Source organism: Myotis nattereri, assembly GCF_964212035.1.
Source record: "Myotis nattereri genome assembly, chromosome: 12".
NCBI lineage: Eukaryota > Metazoa > Chordata > Mammalia > Chiroptera > Vespertilionidae > Myotis > Myotis nattereri.
Genome location: NC_138087.1, coordinates 58,789,018 through 58,805,977, shown reverse-complemented (window position 1 = coordinate 58,805,977; position 16,960 = coordinate 58,789,018). Strand labels below are relative to the sequence as shown.

Genomic DNA, 16,960 nt, shown 5'->3' with positions numbered 1-16,960 from the left:
TGGGATGCACCATGTGTTCCATTCTGGCTGCCCTATTATGGCCTTTCTCATTGTTAGCTGACAAACATCGTATCACTCATGGCAAATGAGAACACCTTCTGGTGAGAAATCATCAAGGCCAAACTCTAGATCTGGCAATGAATGAACTGCAAATGGATTCCATTAGTGCATTTCTCACCCCCCAGCTATACCTGCAATAATCCCAAGAGACAAAAGACACTTAGATAACAGTAAATATACTTTAAAGTAATGAGGTAACGATTCTATCTTGATAAAGTTGTCTTTAAAATATGGAAACCCAAATGGCAAATAAATAAATAACCCTAGAATGTAGTATATCAGTTTGGTGTGCTATCTTTTAGACTTCATTTCTTCACAATGTTTTATAGGAGATCTGGTGAGTGATTAATAAGTGATATAAATGCAAAATATTTAGGGAACAGTTTTTAGATTTCAAATTATAAACAGTCTACAGAAAAAAATACACACTGTAAGATGTATTATAATTCTATATTGTAACAGGGATTCACTCCATGTTGTATGTAGTTGTCATTAAAAAGGGCATCTAGAATTACTGGACTATATATTTTAGGTGCACACACATGCTAGGTGTAGCTCTGATAATTGGCAAGGTCAAAGTCAGTGCTGTTTTTTGACTGTGGGCTGTGAAGTTGAAATTACGGCTCTCTTCCTTCTTGATGTGTGACTTTGGGGAAGTAATTGAATCTTTTTAAGCCTCACTTTTCCCCCTTTGTTCATGATATTGAACATGAGGGTAATAACTGTTGTAGAAAATTGTTGAGAGTATTAAAAAATATATGTCAAAACATCTATAAGTGCTCAAAGCATGATTGTTGCCTTTGCTTCCTGGTCTATCTAGGTAAGTATGCCTGTTGGCATTGATTTTTAAAAAATCACTGGCCTTGGTCCTGGAGCCAGGAGCCATGGTGTGACTCCAGCTCTGCATTGCTCCAACCAGGCGTTTGACCTGGAACCTCTCTGCGCCTCAGTTTCTGATCTGTCATTCTGTCAGGCTCTCATCTGTTGGACTAGAAGACCATGAAGGTTCCTTTGCAGCTCCAACATCTTTGCTTTATGATAGGAGCTGACAAGAGAGGCTGATTAAGGGAAACTGAAATCACATTGCGGGCTTCAATCTCAGCCCTGTCGGTTAAGCTCTCCAGGCCCAGCGTGGAACTTATATATCCAGTTACTGACCTAATGCCTAGAATATGTTAGTGATAATGTTTCTCTTCCCTTGAAGCAAAGTAGACGCAGCCTCACACTCCGGATGTCCTGATCCACTGGGTTCCTGAAGGACAGCAGAGGCTGGCAGTCCCCTCTCTGAGTTTTGCTCTGAGGAAGAGGAGAGGGTTCTTTCCACATGTCCCAATATTAATGTCTAAGTGGCTTCAGAGCTTTCAGTCCTGGAAATTTTTATTTATAAATTTTTTTGTTAATCCTCACCTGAGTGTATTTTTCCATTGATTTTAAGAGAGAGTGGAAGGGAGGGAGAGAGACAGAAAGAGAAACATTGTTTTGAGAGAGACACATCGGTTGGTTGCCTCACCCACACGCCCCGACCAGGGCCAGGGTGCAACCGAGGTACGTGCCCTTGACTGGAATTGAACCCGGGACCCTTTAGCGCCTGGGCTGATATCTATCCTCGGAGCCAAACCGGCTAGGGCAGTCCCAGGGATTTTTAGAAGCTTCCAATGTGCTTTCTGAGAAGCTTCCATAGGCATGAGCATTTCCAAGATGAACAGACATGGTTTTTGCTGTAGGTTTTATTTAAAAGTGACACAGGAGATTTTTTTTTTTAATGGGTGGCTTTTTACAAAAATATATATTTTACTGATTTTTTACAGAGAGGAAGGGAGAGGGATAGAGAGTTAGAAACATCGATGAGAGAGAAACATCCATCAGCTGCCTCCTGCACACCCCCTACTGGGGATGTGCCCCCAACCAAGGTACATGCCCTTGACTGGAATCGAACCTGGGACCCCTGAGTCCGCAGGCCTTCGCTCTATCCGCTGAGCCAAACCGGTCAGGGCCTAGGAGATTTTTATACATGTAGACTATGCTCCAGTCCTGCCTGCCAATGTCTTCATACTCTGCTTAAATCTTTCCTGCTGGGTGTCACTGGCCAACCAGGTCTGCAGAGAGGGGCTGGTCCTCTCACTGCTCAGTTTTTTTTTTGTTTTTTTTTTATTGCTTAAAGTATTACAAAGGGTATTACATATGTGTCCATTTTATCACCCCGCCCTAGACAGTCCCCTAGCCTCCCCTATCCCCCAGTGTCTTATGTCCATTGGTTATGCTTATATGCATGCATACAAGTCCTTTAGTTGATCTCTTACCCCCCTACCTCCTGCCCCCCAACCCTCCCCGGCCTTCCCGCTGCAGTTTGACAATCTGTTTGAGGCAGCTCTGCCTCTGTATCTATTACTGTTCAAAAGTTTATAATGGTCTCTATTATCCATGAATGAGTGAGATCATGTGGTATTTTTCCTTCATTGACTGGCTTATTTCACTTAGCATAATGCTCTCCAGTTCCATCCATGACGTTGCAAATGGTAAGAGTTCCTTCCTTTTTACAGCAGCATAGTATTCCATCGTGTAGATGTACCACAGTTTTCTAATCCATTCATCTACTGATGGGCACTTAGGCTGTTTCCAGATCTTAGCTATGGTGAATTGTGCTGCTATGAACATAGGGGTGCATATATCCTTTCTGATTGGTGTTTCTGGTTTCTTGGGTTATATTCCTAGAAGTGGGATCACAGGGTCAAATGGGAGTTCCATTTTCAGTTTTTTAAGGAAACTCCATACTGTCTTCCATAGTGGCTGCACCAGTCTGCATTCCCACCATCACTGCTCAGTTTTGGTTGTTTTAAGAGCTCTTGACTTCTGCTTCATCACACCTAAGTGTAAATAAAGGAAGTCAGCTCGAGGCACTTCTTATGTTTTTCAAAGCTCCAGGCTTGCGCTAGAATCAAGGTCATTGGGATGATGGATGGCATTTTGAAAATCATTCAGCAACTGAGATAATAAGTGTTTCATCGATTGCAGCCTCCCTGCTGGTCTTAATCCAGGGGCTGCATCTACCCATTCAGAAGGCTGTCTTAAATTCACACTGGTTAGAAAATGTAGCTCCAAGGTGATACCCTGCATTTCTAAAGCATAGTCGTCTCTTATGCCTTTTTTTCTGGACAGTGGATACAAGAGAAATGGGAATTTAAAATGAGTTAGTTAAAATACTGCTCTCAATAAAAAGTAAAATGCGTGATGATCACCAAGGAAATTGATCCTCATATCTTTTCGGCAAACAATAGTCTTTTGAAGACACGCATGATCAAAGCTCCTTAAAACGGTCACTAGTCACTGACCATTAGAAGAGCTATCTCGAAGGTGGTAAGCAAATCTCCCTGTGGAACAATGTCAGGGCAGAAAACAATCTGTAAAGGAATTGAGAGCACTCACGGACTGAACACGGGGAAATGAATTTGTTTCTTTACATCGTTTTTTAAATTAAATCTTTATTGTTAAAAGTATTATACATGTCCTCTTTTTACCTCCATAAGCCCCTTCTAGCCGGCCCCATCCACCACCCCAGGCCTTCACCACCCTATTGTCTGTGTCTATGGGTTAAAAATTCACGTAAATCTTTCCCAGAAAAAATTGTAAATTGTACGTTAGCAACAAAGAAAGTATGCTTATGGGAAAAAAACAACAACAATAACAAAACAAAAACAAACAAAAAAACCACACAAAAAAGTCCTGTGGTAACGTACAAAAGGAAAAAAGATGTGAATTATGAGGCCTTCAAAGGGCTTTCAACAGATGAGATGCTCAGAGCCTGGAAGGGGCGGATGAGGAGGCAGGACAAGGTCCTACAATGGCCCCTTGCTTCAGCAGCTGTGCGCGCAGCAGCCCGCACACAGACTTGCATTTACTGAGCCCACTCTGTGATCCACAGTGTGCTTGGGGCTTTTATATTCACTGTGAGAGCTTACAGCCCCGACACCCCCTAAGTGAAGGTTCATAACTTCCTCCACATTGAGCCTTTCTATCAAACTGTGCTTGTCCCTTCCTTCCCTGGGAAATTCTAGCTGAGCTTGTGCGTGCGTGCACACTGCATGCAAATGGCGGGCTGTCCCAGTTCTCTCCGGCTGGGTGTCAAATGCTCTGCAGCTTCACTGCTAAATACTCCCCTGTTAGTTTGTTGTGAGACCAGGAAAAAGGTTTAATAGCCATTTTCTCATGCCCTGTGGCACTGGAGCGGAGATCAAATAAGGGTAAATCAGATTCTCTGCCCAGTTAAATCCTCTTATCTAAACGGCTCTCTGCCTTGGACTAGGAGTGGCTGAGTTTATTGAGGAGGCCCGAGGCAGTAGTCAGCCAGGGTTTCCAGGCTGGTCCGAGTGCGCCCTATAGATTTCTGGGAAGCATGGGCCACCACTTTTAGCTGAAGGGTTCTGGACACAATAAATCCTCCAAGCTCTGACTGTTTGTTTCTGAAGGTCTGGGCCAGCAGGGCCTGTCCCTGTGCAGTTTCTCCCACGTGATCTTGCCTCAACACGACGCTGATCTTTTCTGACAAAGCACAAAGGAGAAACAGGAAGTGACAGGTCAAACACATTGTTGTTCTCCTCGGGTCTTTCTTGTGCGTCCCTGCAGTTTAAATGGGGCTGTGGATGCGTGTCCACAGAGACACAGTGCAGTGCAGGGTGCTAGGTGTTCCTATGGGGAATGTGCTTGAGAATGCAGACAAAACCAAGGGCTGGTCTAGTTCGAGCTACTTTTTTGAACATTGCCATTAGTGCCACACGAATGCGTTACCCCAGAGGACCCCTGCCTGCTTTTGACTCCAGGGAAAATAGGATTACGTTTAAGGAGGAATAAAAAAAAAAAAAAGAGAACATAACCAAAAAGCTACAGTTCTATGAAACACCGGACCAGGTACAGGATTGTAAAATTAAACTCCAGAAAGAAAGTTGAGACCTGGGGATCGAGAATCTGACATTTGGAGCCTATCGATCAGAATGCTCTTTTTCTAGCTCTCATGAAAGATCAGAACTGGAGAGCTCATTTAGCCCAACCCCTCCTCTTATTTGCAGATGAGACAGTGAGCCCATGGAGGGAACATGACTTACCAGAGGTCACACAGTCACTGGAGGCAAAGCCATGCTGGGGATCCCTGCCTCACCTGTCAGATCAAACCTGAGTTGGACCACTCTGCAAGGTGAAGAATGAAGGGTGCACACTCAGAAGCAGGGCCTGTGCTGAGTTGGCTCTTGGCATCTGTGTCCCCGTGGCCCAATAAAGACTGCTTTTGGATGAGCCATCCCTCCCCCTAGGATGGGGCAGAAGAAATGAACATAGCTCCTTGCTCCCAGGCAATGTCTCTGAGTGTCTGGAGAGTTCTGTGTTTTGACCTGATGCTGCTTACTTACTTTGTGCTTTGTGCTTTGTTTTGACCTTGGGGGGAAGATCAAGCACCATCAGCTGGGTTCAAAGGCCACATGGCTCTCTGCCATGAACCCATCAGCTGTAATCAGCCCTGGTTCCTAGCAAGGCCCCTCATTCAGGAAGAAAATAAAAGTGGAGCCAATATCCGCCCAGTCATACATAGAACTAGCTGGGACCTAGTTCTATTTTTCTATATTTGTTTTTTGACCATGTGTGGCTATGCTTTTTAGAATTGCCATTTTCAAGTCTTATTAAAGAGTGGTCATTTCATAATTATTGCCAGAAGAACTGGAGTATACCATTTGTTTTAAAATATATTTTTTGATTTGAAAATAATATGCATTCATGCAGAAGTGGAAAGAAATACATAAAAATACTAAAGAGAATTTAAAAAATGAGCTGTACCATTAATACTCAGAGATAATCATTGTAAATTTTAGTTTATTTATTACTAGTGTTTTTATATATAAGTACACATTTGGGATTATACTTGCAACACGCACAAGGTATCTTCTTAGGGTCTATTAAATATTAAGACCCATAGACAACCACATCCTACACGTGGCCTTGGTCCCCTTGGGAGGAATCATAGGTTGCCCACGGGGCAGCATCACATGCTCCTCTTCAGCACGTGTCCTTGCCGTGGTCCAGCAGAGCATTACAGCTCAGGTGTAAGGGGACCACAGGTATATAAGAGGATGCAGGACCCACCAGGCTAAAAAGCCTCATGTCCTGTAGGAGCTGATATAGGCATAGCTTTCACGGACATGCCCCCAAATGGACATGCCAAGTTTCTGGCGTCTCTGCCCTCGAACGTCAAAGCATGGTACCTCCTTGGCTAATTATAGTTCTCTGAGTCCAGAGGGATTCACCAATCAGGGCTTATTTTTGCCTAGCAACATAGAGCATTTTAGACATGTTTAAACATTTATTCTATTCTCTTTCTTTTTCTAGGGAAACAAAGCCAGAAAATTAAGGGAAGTTTAGATTATCTTGGAGAAGGGAAAAAGGTTTCCCTTCTATATTCAATTTTTAGCCTTTAAAAAATCTTAACAATAAATCACAAGCAGGTTTCATTGCTATGAAAGGTGTTTCAAAAACATGGCTGACCCATACTGTATTTACACAATCCTATAATATTGTGTATTTAGCTAGTTCCAAGTTTTTTTTTTTAAACTTTTAAACTACTGCTGAGATGAAAATCCCTTTAGACAAATCTTTAAAACTCTGGTTATTTCCATAACATAAATTCAGAAAATGGAATTAATGATTGGTTCTGAAGTTTATAAAACTCTTAGTACATCTCTGACAAGCTGCTCTTCAGGAAGAAAATATCACCTTACACTCTGACTAGAACTGAATAAAAGCATCCGCACCTTCAACAACACGGGCTATGTCTCTTTAAAACATTTGTCAATTTTCTATGGGAAAAGTGCTGTATTTTTAAATATTACGTTTCTTTAATAATCGGTGAGTTTAGAATTGTTTATATGCACACAGCCAACTCATGGTTTTGCTACTTGTCTATTCTTGTCCTCTCCCATTTTTACTTCGGGAAGTTCATCTTTTTAAGTATGAAGGATATTTACATTTGAGTCTCACATGCTGCAAACTTTTTTGCAGGTTTTATATACTTTTTCTTCTGATAGAAATGTTTATTTTTAGGTAGGCGAATCTTCCAGTCCTTTTCTATATGCTTGCATCGACAATCCTAAGTGAGATTGTTGTGACTATTGAGGGTGCTTTGTGGTTGGGTTTCCAGACAGGTTCTTTCTCCCTTGCTTCTAACCACTTAGTACATACATGCCAGACACCGAGCTAAGTCATGTTTATGTATCATCTGATTTAAGTCTTGAGACAACTCTATGAAATAGTTGTCACATTACCCCCATTTTTTATGGGGGCGGGGGCAGGCAAAGAGTGGCTTGCCCAAAGTCACACAGCCAGCATTTGAATCTAGGTGTCGGATTGCAAAACTGGTTGTATTAATCACTCTGACACATCATGTTTAATCAGTGCTGACCCTCATCCCTACAGCAGTCTTATCAAAATGATTAAAATAATAAAGCATTATGATTCCTTATGTCTACATTACCTTTCAAAAGTTTATTCCTTTTCTCATCTTAAAGCAAGCAAAAATATGCATAGAAAACAATACTGGAGCTGAATGCCTGAGCAATCAGTATATTCCTCAGCGCACCAGCAAGTATTTATATTACTGTCCAAAAAAGAAGGGAGAAGGAGAGGGCAGCTTGGGGAGGAGGCAGAGTTAGGAAAGCATTTATTGGAAGAAAAGTGGGGAAATGATCACTGAGATTACATCCCAAACAATCTGACTTTGTAGGATGTTTTGGCACAGAAATGTTTCTTTTAAAACCCTCGCCAAGTCATTTTTAAAATTAAAATGTCTAAGTGTTAAATCACTTTACCAGATAATCCAAATATGTGAGCTTTATGCTTTGAAACAGTTTCCCTAAAGGATTGTCTGGCCTTTGTTTTGGCCTCATGAGAGAAAGGAATGAAATAAATGAAGGTAAAGTTACAACTTAATTGAATGTGATGTAACGTGAACAGAACCAGAGCATCAAGAATGAATCAGAGCAAATATCAGGTCAAGCGATTGCTCTCATCTCTGGAAGTTCAATCAAAACATCAGGAGACACAGGCCCCGGGGATTCTACTCCACTCTGATCCAGAGGCTTTAGATCAACCCCAGCATTTGCATTCAAGACCTCTTCTTAATACAAACCACTCACCATATATTTTGTAAAGAGCACAGTAGCTGTCCTTCACACATTAGCCGACCATGCCTGTTGAGTTATGACACACACACACACACACACACACACACACACACACACACATATATATATTTAAATTCAGATACCAGAAAGCAAAAGCCACTTATAAAAGACAAGACCTATTTCAATGAGCTTTTATTGCAGAGTCCCACTGACTCTGTTTTGGCTGAAACAGGACACCCCTGATAAGGCTGCTGCTGAATGCCCAGGAAGGGAGGAAAGAGGAGAGAAGGCAGTCAGAAATGTGGTTTAGCCTCTGAGGACAAAGCAGGGAGTCTATTTCTGTACTTACAATAGCAGTCGGGGTGGCAGCCAGCACACAATAGAGCACCAGAGGGGTGATGAAGCTTTCTTCCTCTGTCCCCGGGTAAGGCTTCATTAAGTCTCCGTCCTGGCAGAAGAATCCTTGGATGTGCACCTGAAAAGTGTCAGTGCATTCGAAGTAGTAGGCAAGCAGCACTGTCCCGGCCATGATGACAAGCTGAAAATACAGCATGGCCACACAGAGGCATTAGCAGGGCTTCGCAGCAGCGCTCGCCCCTCAGAGCACAGTCCCTCCATCACCCCGCAGCTCTCCTGGTATTGGTATTGGCGCGTGTGTGCGTGCCTGGCTCGGCATGCTCCGGGCTCTGCGAGTGTGTGCTCGCCTGTCTGCCTTGTAACATCTGTTATCTAAACCTTCCAGCAAATAACGCACAGCTCCCATCTGAGAGGCACAGCACAGCGAGGCGAGCAGGGGACCCAGCCTCTGCGGCCACCCTCTCAGAGGGTGCGCGGGAGCCAAGGCAATGTTTCCATTCAGGACAGAGGTGAAAAGTCAAAGGGCAGTGGCAGAAGAATTGGCAAGATGTAGATGTGAGATCTGTTCATGAGAAGTTCCATAAACTGTGAGAGGTAGACTTACCTTATTATAAAATATTAGAGGCAGGGAAATCATGAATGAATGGCGAAAGAAGGAAGGAAGGAAGGAAGGAAGGAAGGAAGGAAGGAAGGAAGGAAGGAAGGAAGGCTACTACTTTCACTGGAAAACGGGAAAGATAAAAATGAGGTAAACAAAAGCAAAAACATACATATACACATACACATACATATGGTGTAAATTGTAAACGGACTTAATAGAAACTTTTAGGACATAGAATTGTCTTAACATCAAATATATTGAAATCAACAATAATGGTCATATGTCTAAATTTGAAATTTTGAATAGCTGCCTGACCAATTTAACCCTGAAAGCAGCATCCAGAGAGCATTGAACGAATGAGTGAATGAACCAATTAATTGCAGGGCATGACGTAAAGAACAGGAAAGCTTGGAGACTCAGGGTGGTAGAGGTAGGTGGGAACTTGGGCAGACTATGGGACAGAACAGACCCATTGGCATGAGTACCCTTGCCCTTTGCTCCCCCATGAGTAGCCATGAACCCCTTCCTGTCATTTTCAAGCAATCTCAAACTGCCCAGAGAGTCCCCAGTGATGTCAGTTAGAGATGCACAGATGCAAAAATAGAACAATTCAATTCTCGATTTCTTTTCCATGGAATATTCTCTCGTACCATATATTAAAAAAAAAAAAAGCTTATGCATTTACTGCAGGGACAGAAACACCACATTGATTCCACTTCCAGGCGCAGAGAGGCCTGTCTGCCTTGCTGCACTGATGACACTGCACAATTAGCTATCAGCATCCTCCCTTCTTCCTCTCTGTCTGGGCCACGGTTCATCACTGTCTAGGTTTACACCACTGGTGCCAGCTGGCACACTTGCCATCTCTGTTGCCTTCTCCAGCCCCCTTTAGGGGGGATGCATGGAGGGAAGCCATCATGTTGGTGTCACATGAGCAGATGGTGAAGCCGTGCTGGACCCAAGAGCTGGTGGAAAGGTTGACGATGTCAGTGAGAAAGGAGCAGCTATGGCTGTGGGGTGGGGATGGGGGTGGAGGTGGGGGGGGGATAATGAGGTGTAAGGAGCTTATGTACCAGGGATTGCCCTCAGCTGTCTCTTTCTAAGAACGACAATCCAATATACCCTGTATATGAAAATGCATTAATTCCTGATCATTCCACAAGGATTCAGAAGGCAGAATCCACCACTACTTGAAATCCAGCCTCTCAGGGTTGAGAGCACTGTGTTTCTACCCAGGATCTCTGCAGATCAGAGAAAAGTGAATGTCACAAACAGTCATAGCTGGGAAGGGCACAAAGCTGAGAGAAGAGGCTGAGATGATACGAGTGTTTTCCATCAGTCTGTAAAGTCTGGAGCAATTGCAGAGCACTCATTTATATGACCTGATAGAAGCTGAGAGAGCAGGGGAGAGGCAATGGTGGTATAGACTCATCTGAGTGAGTGTGAATGTGTGTGTGTGTGTGTGTGTGTGTGTGTGTGTAGTGTAGTGTATAGTGTATCAGAGAGTGAGGGCAAAGACATAAGCCCATGACTTACCCAAAATCAACCAACCAATCAGAAACTCCATAAAATTGAAGGTGTTGTCCACTATGTCCATTTGTAGAGGCCTGCTGCCCTGTGGGAGTAGGATATGCTAACAAGGACTTGGGCTGCTCAGCTTTTAAAGATGATATTGAGGGTTAGAGAAAGGATACACAAACTGTGTTCAATTTCTTCTCAGTTATGTACCAAAGGAAGGTGGCCCTGGAAATCATTCCTGAGGGTAGCTGAATGTTCTCTTGGTCATGATGTGCCACATTTAGCCATTATACTCTGATATCATAAGGAAGAATTAAGAAGGAAAATACCCCCATAATTTGGAGATGAAGGCCTAGCCTTTGGTCTCTGTTCTGCCACTGACTGGCTTTATAATCCTAGACATATAACTTTGGCTTTTCTGAGCCACAGTGGGGGGAAATACCCTAATGAGCATAACATAACATGGAAAGTGGAATTAAATAAGAAGACTTGGAGAAAGTCTTTGCGTAGCATATGATACATAAAGCATTATGTAATAGTACATATGTTATACAAGTACCTATAATCAATGAAAAAATTAACAAAAAAAGGCAGACCAATATAAGAGATGAATAGCCAAAAACAGTTCGGATGGAATAAATGCATACATTATTTGGATTTCCTTTAATTTATGAACATAGCTAGGCCCACAGCCCAAGTCTCCTTTAGGCCAAAGACTGGTGAGTTTTTGCCTAGGCGAGTTTGAACCGAGTTAATCTTTAGTCTTCATTGTGTTCTAATGCAGCGGTCGCCAACCGGTGGTCTGCAGACCACTGGTGGTCTGTGAGATCTGAAAGTTTGGCGACTGCTGTTTGGGGCAGAATTCTGAGCTGGCTCCCAAAATTTTTGCCCCAGGTGTACATGTTTGGTATAACCCTTCTTTCTGGGTGCCAGTAAGACCTATAAATATAATAGGATGTCACTCCCTTGATTATGTTACATGATATGACAAAGACTTAGGAATTGTGATGATGTAATTAAGGTTCCTAGTCAGTTAACTTTGAGTTCATGAAAAGGGAGATTATCATGGGTGGGCTTGACCTAATCCGCTGAAACCTTTAAGTGAAGTCAAAAGAGTCGAAGCATCAGAGACACTGAAGAAACAAACCACCAAACTGGAAAAGACCACATGGCCAAGAATGGCAGGCTGACTCCTGGGCTGAGGGTCTCGGTCCTATAGCTGCAAAGAACTGATTTCTGCACAACCAGTGAGCCTGGAAGAAGACCCTGAGCCTCAGGTGAGACATAGTCCCAGCTGACATTTTAACCTCCACCTAATAAGACACCGAGCAGAGAACCCAGTTAACTCACACCCAGACTCCTGACCCACAGAAACTGCAAGATATAAGGCTGTGTGGTTTTAAATGCCCATGTTTGTGGCAATCTGTTACATAGCACAGAACACTAATGTAAGCAGAGAGGCTCTCAGCGATCTCTATGAGCAGGTCAGCCTCAAAGGGACTGCTCTAATGGGGCAGCAGAATCGCAGCTCTTACACTTTCCCTGAATCTCCTTCATTATGCAGTGATCCCGGAGGCGGCATTTCAACACCAGGATCCTCTTTTATTATTTTCCTCTGTGGTTCCCAAACTTGAAACATGTTTCCTTAGCAAGTTGCATTTGTTTACTTTAGAATAATTAACTTGATTTCTAATTTTAATGAAGTAATTATTTTTAAATTAAATGTAAGAGCAGGTATTCTGACCGGCATGAAATGAACAGAGTAACCAAACCCCAAATCAAAGAAATCAGGTATTTTGTTATTCCTTATAGGTTTAGCATGGATAAATGTACATTTCACTTCTCAAGCTTTTTAAAAGACAGAAAATATCTCATTGGTCCTGGTAGTTGACATCATCTGAGATGTTCGTCCAGACTCTGATGTCCTCTGAGAAGTACACATGAACCCACAGTCATGCTTCTACTGCAAGACTGATTCCCTGGCTTGCAGCCCACTTGAACTATGGCATGAGCTTCTCTCTCAAGAATCTGAAGTGAGATACACAGACCTTTATTTAAAAAATATATATATATCTTCAGAGAGGAAGGGGGAGAGTGATAGAAACATCAATGATGAGAGAGAATCATTGATTGGCTGCCTTCTGCATGCCCCACACTGGGGATTGAGTCTGCAACCTGGGCATGTGCCCTGACCAGGAATTGAACTGTCACCTCCTGGTTCACAGGACAATTCCTCACCACTGAATCATGGCAGCTGGACGATTCACAGACATTTGTGTGTCTTTGTTGATCACTTGAACTCAGGACTTACAAAGAACTACGAGCTGCCTAGTGTGGCCATCTATACCTGGAGCAGCTGGGAAAGCTAATGGACAGATACATAGAGAAAAAAATAAAGTGGACTTGCAAAGCCAGGAGACCAGAAAGCCTGGGGAGAAAGAACAATCTTGGTTCTGGTGATTTTTCAGATTCTCATTTTAGTTTATGTGGAAGCCAGTCCATGCTTCTGGGATTCATAGGATTCACTTTTGTCCTTCTTTAAAAAATTCCTTTTTGGCTTCACATAATGCAATTGATTTTTGTTCTGTGAATCTAAAGAGCCATATCCAAAACAACCTCTGCTGTTCTCATAGGATATAGTCCTTTAGGGCTCTGGAACAACCTCTGCTCCAAATCCACACATACTCTTAGGTTCGACTTCTTTATAGGAATGAATCTAATTGGGCAAGCTAAGAATAACATGTGGGCCAGTCATTAGACACTGACACCAAAGGCATCACTTCCCTCTTGCAGAGGAAGGGGAGAAAAGTGAAGATGTGAGATAAGGGCCTTTGCTATATCACCCACTCCAGTCAAAAACACTAAAGAAAATCTTTGGGGCTTTAAAGCTGATGTTCTCCATCCACCTTCCCAGGCAGTGAAGGCTGAGGGCCACTGCAGGCGCTGAAGGCCTTGTTCAAGTCCCCGCTCCGGAGCCTCTCACAGCGGACAGGAGGACGCGGCCTTTTCCTCATTTCCAGGTCCTTCTGACTGTGGCTGTGAGGTGAGCTGATTAACAGGCTGTGTGGATGCCTTTAAAAGCACATTTTGTGTCTCCTCAACTGTCACCTGAGAAAACATGCCTGGACCAGGATCGGTAACCAGGACCAAATGGCTGCTTCTCAGGGACCATTGAACTTCAAGGATGTGGCCATAGATTTCTCTGAGGAGGAGAGGGAATACCTGGACCCAGCTCAGCAGAAATTGTACATGGATGTGATGTTGGAGAACTAGAGCAACCTGGACTCTGTGGCTATGTCATCTGAAGATACCCAGGCCTTTTTCCCAAAGCCCAGAATACAAGACTTATTCTCTGAAATAATACTGAGTACATATAATGGAAACACAAGTTATCAATAGAATGCACATTGGAAAAACTTTAAGCAAAAGTGGTATATTAATAATCATCTGAGAACTGAGTTTGCAGGGAACCATTATAAAAGTGGAAAAGTCTTTGACCAAATGTCCGATCACAATACGCATCAGGTTATTCCTATTGTGGAGAAGACACACAAGGGAAGTAAATGTGTCAAGTCTTGTCTGCAATCTTCAAATTACACTGAACAAGAGAATATTCATACTGGGGAAGAGGCTTACAAATGGAATGCGTGCGGTAGAGTCTTCAGTCAAATATTCAATCCAAATAAACTGCAAAAAATCTATACTGGAGAAAGCCTTATAAATGAAAAGATTCTGGTAAAACATCTAATTGGCTCTCAGGTTGTACTCTAAATCAAATAATTCATCCTGGAGAGAGGGCTTACAAGTGTAAAGAATGTGGCAAAGTCTTTAGCCGGTCCTCAAACCTTACTATGCATCAGAGAGTTCATGGTGGAGAGAAGCCTTATCAAGGTAGAGAATGTGGGAAAACCTCAGTCAGTCCTCAAGCCTTAATTGACATCAGAGTTCATACTGGATAGACACCTTTTAAATGTAGAGATTGTGGTAAAGCATTCCTCCACCGTCCAAGTATTATTCGACATCAAAAAGTTCATACTGGAGACAAGCCTTACAAATGTAGAGAATGTGATAAAGCATTTAACCACTCCTCATCCCTTACTTATCATCAGAGAGTTCATACTGGAGAGAGGCCTTATAAATGTAGAGAATGTAGCAAAGTCTTTAGCAGGCCTCAACCCTTACTGCACATCAGAAAATTCATACTGGAGAGAAGCCTTATAAATGTAGAGCATGTGGCAAAACCTTCACTGCCTCAGCATCCCTTACTTATCATCAGAGAGTTCCTACTGGAGAGAAGCCCCATAAATAAAGGCGGTGTGGCAAAGCCTTCCGGCATTCCTCAGACTTTACTGACCATCAGATAACACCTACTGGAGAGTAGCCACTGCATGTAGAGAATGTGACAAATCCTTTGGCCGCTTCCCAAACCTTACTGCATACCAGAGTGTTCATATTGGAGAGAAGCCTTATAAATGTAGAGGATATGGCAAAGACTTTAGCAAATCCTCAACCCTTACTGTACAGCAGAGAGTTCATACTTGAGATAAGTCTTACAGAAATGAGAAGTGTCAGTCCTTCAACAGTAGTGAGAACTTTGGGAATACCACAGAATTCTAACTGGGAAGAAGCCTTATGCATATGAAAAATGTAGAAAAGCCTTTAAAAGGCATTGTTGTATTACTGTACACGAGAGACTTTATACTGAAGAGAAACCTTACAAATGTAGAGAATGTTGTAGAGCCTGTTTGCACAGCTGAAAATTTACTTAATATCAGAGATTTTTATGGTGGAGGAAAGCCTTGCACTGTACAAAATGTGAAAAAGTGTCTGGCTGGCATGGATCTGTGGTTTAGCTTCAACCTATGAACCAGGAGGTGCAATTCCTGGTAAGGGCACCCAGGTTGGGGACTTGATCCCCAGTGTGTGGCATGCAGGAGGCAGCCGACCAATGATTCTCTCTCATCATTGATGGTTCTATCACTCTTTCCCTCTCCCTTCCTCTCTGAAATCAATAAAAGTGTATTTGTTTTAAAAGAAAGAAAGAAAGAAAAGAAAACTTTTGGAAATACAAAACATCCGGGATAGTTAGCCCTACTCTAGGGAATGACAGGTGTGATGTGTGCGATAGACTTATTATGTAAATAAATAGGTGGCGGGGGGGCGCTTTGAGTGGGCATAGGGAGGAAAATCTCATTAATCTATAAGGCTGAGGCCTTCTCAATTTTTAAAAAGCCAGTTGAAGAAACTACACTTAAACTATAATTTCCAAAGGAAATGTAATTTTCTTGCCATCTTTAAAATTTCTTTCATTAATAATCAAAAGAGGTTTCCAGTAAAAGAGATATGGCTTTAATCAGCAGACATAGCCGCCGGGTGAGCAAACCTTGATAGCACAAGTGAATGCACAAGCCTAGTGTTTGAATCATCATGGCAGTTTTTGTTTTCTAACTGAGCACTGCACTGGCTTGAGGGAGGGTGATTTGTCTTTCTGTGTAAAGAATGGCTTTCTAATTGGTCCTAACAAATCGTTTTGAGCCTTGTGCCTCCTCTGAAGAAAAAAAGAGAACTTCATTGTTACTTCCTCTGGCCTGTCCGTGTTATAATAATATCCACATTAAAAATCCTAATGTATGATGTTGCAAATAAAAGTAATTTACGACATTCTAATCCACTTAATCTTGGAGAAACAGGAGAGGATAGGATTTCAGCCCAACAAAAGAAATTTGCCTAGTCATTATGGCTCACTGGAATGGGATTGAGCTCAATGAGGCTCCATGGTATGTCTGATCCTGTACTTTCCTTATTTGGGGGTGGGGGCATGTAATGGGTTTTTCATCCCTAGGAATACTGTGGTATAGGACACTAGGTACAGATGCTGTAAAGAAGAATCCAGAGTGGATGCACACTGGCTTAGCTGAACACTGGAGTTCCTGAAATAGCTCTGGAAGTCCCCCTTGAGCACCTCTGCAGTGCGGTGAGATGTCTCCTCTGGTGCTTCTACAGCTCCCTGGCAAAACCTGCAGGACCCCAGCCCTCACAGTTTGCATCGCCATCTCTGATTTTCCTGTGTCTCCCTCCACCAAACTGAGGCCTGAAGGGAAAGTGTCCTTCATATCTGTAACTCCAATTTAGCACAGGAACATAATAGATTTTCAAAACATATCAGTTGAATGAGTGGATGAGATTCTAGAATTCATTTTACTCACAGTAATTCTGGCATCTGTCCAACAAACATATAACCTGAAACTGTTTAAGACATCTTATTAGC

At 42.6% G+C, this 16,960-nt stretch overlaps 1 protein-coding gene across 5 annotated transcripts in view; it reads right to left on the bottom strand.

Annotated features, from left to right (window-relative positions):
• PLPPR1 (phospholipid phosphatase related 1) overlaps positions 1–16,960 on the bottom strand; it is a 193,747-nt gene that overhangs the window by 27,905 nt on the left and 148,882 nt on the right. For 4 of the 5 annotated variants that reach the window (XM_081103584.1, XM_081103586.1, XM_081103583.1 and 1 more), the window contains exon 3: positions 8,566–8,754. The exons of the other annotated variant lie outside the window; for it this stretch is intronic. In XM_081103584.1, the coding sequence (XP_080959710.1) occupies positions 8,566–8,754 (189 nt within the window). The remainder of the gene's footprint in view (positions 1–8,565; positions 8,755–16,960) is intronic. 5 annotated transcript variants of the gene reach the window in all.